The 4405-nt window shown below is 35.5% G+C and overlaps 1 protein-coding gene across 1 annotated transcript; it reads left to right on the plus strand.

Annotated features, from left to right (window-relative positions):
* The first annotated feature begins 722 nt into the window (after positions 1-722).
* LOC18035507 (pentatricopeptide repeat-containing protein At2g30100, chloroplastic) lies at positions 723-3627 on the plus strand. Its single transcript, XM_006425053.2, has 2 exons — positions 723-2005; positions 2556-3627. The coding sequence occupies exons 1-2, from the start codon at positions 1271-1273 to the stop codon at positions 3327-3329; spliced, it is 1509 nt and encodes a 502-aa protein (XP_006425116.1). The 5' UTR covers positions 723-1270; the 3' UTR covers positions 3330-3627.
* The last annotated feature ends 778 nt before the right edge of the window (positions 3628-4405 follow it).

A 4405-nucleotide genomic window follows, 5' to 3' on the forward strand; every position in this document is an offset into this window, starting at 1 on the left:
ATATAATCACTTTTCTCCATATTCATTACTTTTTTCCTAATAAACTCCTTGAGTTATTCTACGTTAGCTAATCTAATGACACCAGCTCTCCTCCTTGCTTCAAATTATGGTTCATTCATAAAGTTCAGAAGAACTTTAAAGGGGTTTTATAAGAACTTTTCCGGAGCGTCCAAAGCTCAACTACAATATAAGGCAAGGCATTAAATTTGGGCTAGGACCCCCATTAGCACGAAATTTTAGACCCATGCATGCAAAAGTTGCTTTTCCTTGCTTATTTTTGAATTAATTTAGATGACCAATGTATCCTTTTTTTTTTCTTTTTAAAGAAAAAAGCGTGAGACAATATGTTATGTTTTGATAAGAATAACTAGTAATAGTTTAATTACACGTTGTTATGTTTTGATATGGATAATTAGTAATAATTTAATTAGACGTTTAATTGATCTGGATATGAGATTTTAAAAATTAAATCCGATATAAGAACAACAATTGTTTAGTTCTATAAATAGGTATCTCTTTCTAAATTAGGGTTCGAGTCTTCTTAAATAAGTAATTTCTTATCCTAATTTAAATGGGCTTTGAGGTACTATATTTTAATAATTTAAATAAGCATCCAGACTGTGAGACAAAACTACAAAACCAAACAAATTAAGGTTTAAAAAAACGTAAAAAAAAAATTATACGTTACATATGAATAGTCTTCATCCGGACACGTGTTCACTTGTTCGAGTGAAAGGCACATTCTCACAGACAGCTTTGTCTCTTGCTTCTTGTTGGTGTCAAAGGACAGCCATTTGGGAATTGCAATAAAACGCTGTTATTATAACGAATCAAAACCGTTCTATCGAGTTCTTCAATTACGGCCTCGTTTTGTTTATCGCACAAAATTTGCCTTTCATTTACACTTACAGTACCGCACGGTTTTTACTTTATTATTTCACTCGTTTCCTTACTTGTAGCTGTTTTTAAACATGGGTTCTTTTTTATTTTCGTTCTTCCTTCATTTTGTGAAAGAAAAAAAATGGAATTTAAATTTCTAATTTTAGGTGAAGATATGAAAGTAGAAATCTGAGTCTTGAAATTTTGATTTTGTAGATTATCAGTGATAAAAATCAAAGCTTTACTTCCTTGGCGTCAGTTTTTAGGTTTAAAGATTCAATATTTTGGTTTGTTTTGTTTTGTTTTGTTTGATTGTAGCAGGCAGCTTCTAAACACTATGTCACTACTTTGTTTCTTGTTTTGAATTGGAAGTGTTGTTAGAATTTAGGCAATGGCTTCAGTTCCTGAATTGGGTTTTGCATTGTCTCCTAATTTCTTGCTTCAACGGCATAAGTTGCTTGTTCCTCAGCTTCATGGCAGTTGTTTGACGAGACCCCCTCCTAGAATTTCTACAAGAATAAAAAACTACCAAAATCCTAGCTTTATAGCCACTAAAGTGAGTAAAATTAGAGAATTTAGGTTTTTAAAGTCGGTTGAATTGGACCAGTTTGTGACCAGTGATGATGAGGATGAAATGAGTGAGGAGTTTTTTGAGGCAATTGAAGAACTGGAGAGGATGACAAGGGAGCCTTCGGATATATTGGAGGAAATGAATGATCGATTATCGGCAAGGGAGTTGCAATTAGTGTTAGTATATTTTTCTCAAGAGGGGAGAGACTCATGGTGTGCACTTGAGGTTTTTGAATGGCTTAAAAAGGAGAATCGGGTTGATAACGAGACGATGGAGCTTATGGTTTCGATTATGTGTAGTTGGGTTAAGAAGTATATCGAAGAGGAACGTGATGTTGGGGATGTGATTGACCTTCTAGTGGACATGGATTGTGTAGGGCTGAAACCGGGATTTAGTATGATTGAGAAGGTGATTTCATTGTACTGGGAGATGGAGAAGAAGGAAAGAGCAGTTTTATTCGTGAAAGCAGTCTTGAGTCGGGGGATCGCTTATGCCGAGGGTGATGGGGAAGGACAAAAGGGTGGCCCAACTGGGTATCTTGCCTGGAAGATGATGGTAAGAGTTTTTCTCATTTTTTATATATAGTATCCTGGCAATTGTGTTTTGTTTTTAACAATTAGAAATATGATTCTAGCTCTCTATGATATGATTAAATCTAGAATGAATGAAATTTGGCAATTGCTTTGCACTGCTTGCCATATTTAGATGCAGTGTTCTTTGTCTAAAGGGCAGTTCTTTCTTGATCATATCATCGTGCTAAAATTTTATTGGTGGAGTTGTTTGAATTACTTCTTGCTGTTAGTTGAAGTTTGTTTTCATGATGTGCTTTTGATGCCTGTATGTTGAAATTTGTGGCGGAACTTCATGACTAAGTTTACAATCAGGAGGTGCATCATTGAGCCAGCAGCATGGCAAAATTTACTTGGTAGTGGATTCTGTCTAGAAATTGTGAATCAACTTGACCGATGTTATAAAATAAGTAAAGCAATGCTGATAGCTCTATTTGAAGAATAGTTTGTAGTTAACAATTGGAATAGCTCAGCTTGTTTATACGAATTGTTTTGTATCTGTTTCAAATAAAAATACGTTAATTCTCTTTTGTTAGGTTGAGGGTAAATATGTGGATGCGATTAAATTGGTGATCCATCTCAGAGAGTCTGGATTAAAGCCAGAGGTCTACAGCTACCTTATTGCACTGACAGCTGTGGTTAAAGAGCTAAATGAATTTGGAAAGGCTTTACGAAAGTTGAAGGGTTATGTGAGGGCCGGTTCGATAGCTGAACTTGATGGAAAAAATTTAGGGCTTATTGAAAAATATCAATCAGATCTTCTAGCCGATGGGTCACGCTTGTCTAGTTGGGCTATTCAAGAGGGAGGCTCGTCATTATATGGGGTGGTTCATGAGAGACTTCTTGCTATGTATATTTGTGCTGGTCGTGGACTTGAAGCAGAAAGACAGTTGTGGGAGATGAAGCTTGTGGGTAAAGAAGCTGACGGGGATCTATACGACATTGTTTTAGCAATCTGTGCTTCCCAAAATGAGGGCAGTGCTGTTTCGCGGTTGCTTTCTAGAATAGAGGTTATGAACTCCCTGTGTAAGAAGAAAACCTTATCCTGGTTGTTGAGAGGTTACATTAAAGGAGGCCATATCAATGATGCTGCAGAAACACTCACTAAAATGCTGGATTTGGGTTTGTATCCAGAGTATATGGACAGAGTAGCTGTACTGCAGGGACTGAGGAAAAGGATCCAACAATCCGGGAACGTTGAAGCTTATCTTAACCTTTGCAAGCGTCTCTCCGATACGAGTTTGATTGGACCTTGTCTTGTGTATCTGTATATAAAGAAATATAAGCTCTGGATTATAAAAATGCTTTAAGTGGCTGGGATGAAACAGCCATGAGATTCTTGAACCCAGATGTGTTCCAAAAGGTCAAGATTTTGCAGGGCGATTATTCTCCGGAGCCTTTCGAATGTGAATTTTGTATAAAGAATATAATGTATACGGGTATAACTAGTTAATACTAAAGCATGTATATGCTATAAATATGTGCTTGAATAACTTGTTCTTCCTTTTGAGTACCTGCTACATAGTTAATACTCTTAAGACAGCTACCGTACTGGTTTTGCAAGTATGTTCATTTTTGGAATGCACCAACACCAGGTATATTTTGTTTTGTCTGTTTTGGCTTGAGGTTGACTTGATTTGTAGTGAATATATAGATTTTCTTTGAAGTGGGTGCCATATTTTTTTCCTAACTAAAATTTTGAATAAATTATGGCTGATATTGAAGTCTCCAGCATTTGGCCAACTCCCCAACTGAAGGACATTTGGTTCGGTCTGGTCACTCAAAACCGAATGGATTAGGAAATGTAAGCCGATCTGTTTTTGGTTTTGTACTAAATCGAATTAAAGATCAATCAATTTAACTTTAAAATAAAAAAAAATCAATTTATATATATTATAATTTTTTTTTTACATAAAACAAGAATAATTAGTGATTATAATTAAATTGAACTAACAAAATAATCAAATTTAAGTGAAAAGTATGAAAATTTAGCTAATATAAAAGAAAAAAAAAACATTTGATGAATCGAACCCAATCATATAATTCACTAGTTCAGTTTGGTTCGTATCCGGTTCATGCCCACCTCCTAAGCGCGACAATATAGCTGTACGTACTCCGTATGCATTAGGGTAATTTTTGGAAACCTCTTGGGGCTTAACCTTGTACATGACTTATAGTAAGCCGTTTGGTTGTTGAGGATAGTTAGGCAATGACAATAATTATGATGTTTAAATCTTATGAAATAATGCAGAGTGACAGATTGGACGAGTCAATTTACACATAATTTTCCTTCTCTTTTCTCTTCATCACAATCCTCAACCCCTAGCCACCATAATCACTACCAATGGGTTTTTGGTTCAGTGGGAGAACCCTTACACTTAGAATA

Source organism: Citrus clementina, unplaced genomic scaffold, assembly GCF_000493195.1.
Source record: "Citrus clementina cultivar Clemenules unplaced genomic scaffold, Citrus_clementina_v1.0 scaffold_8, whole genome shotgun sequence".
Lineage (NCBI taxonomy): Eukaryota > Viridiplantae > Streptophyta > Magnoliopsida > Sapindales > Rutaceae > Citrus > Citrus x clementina.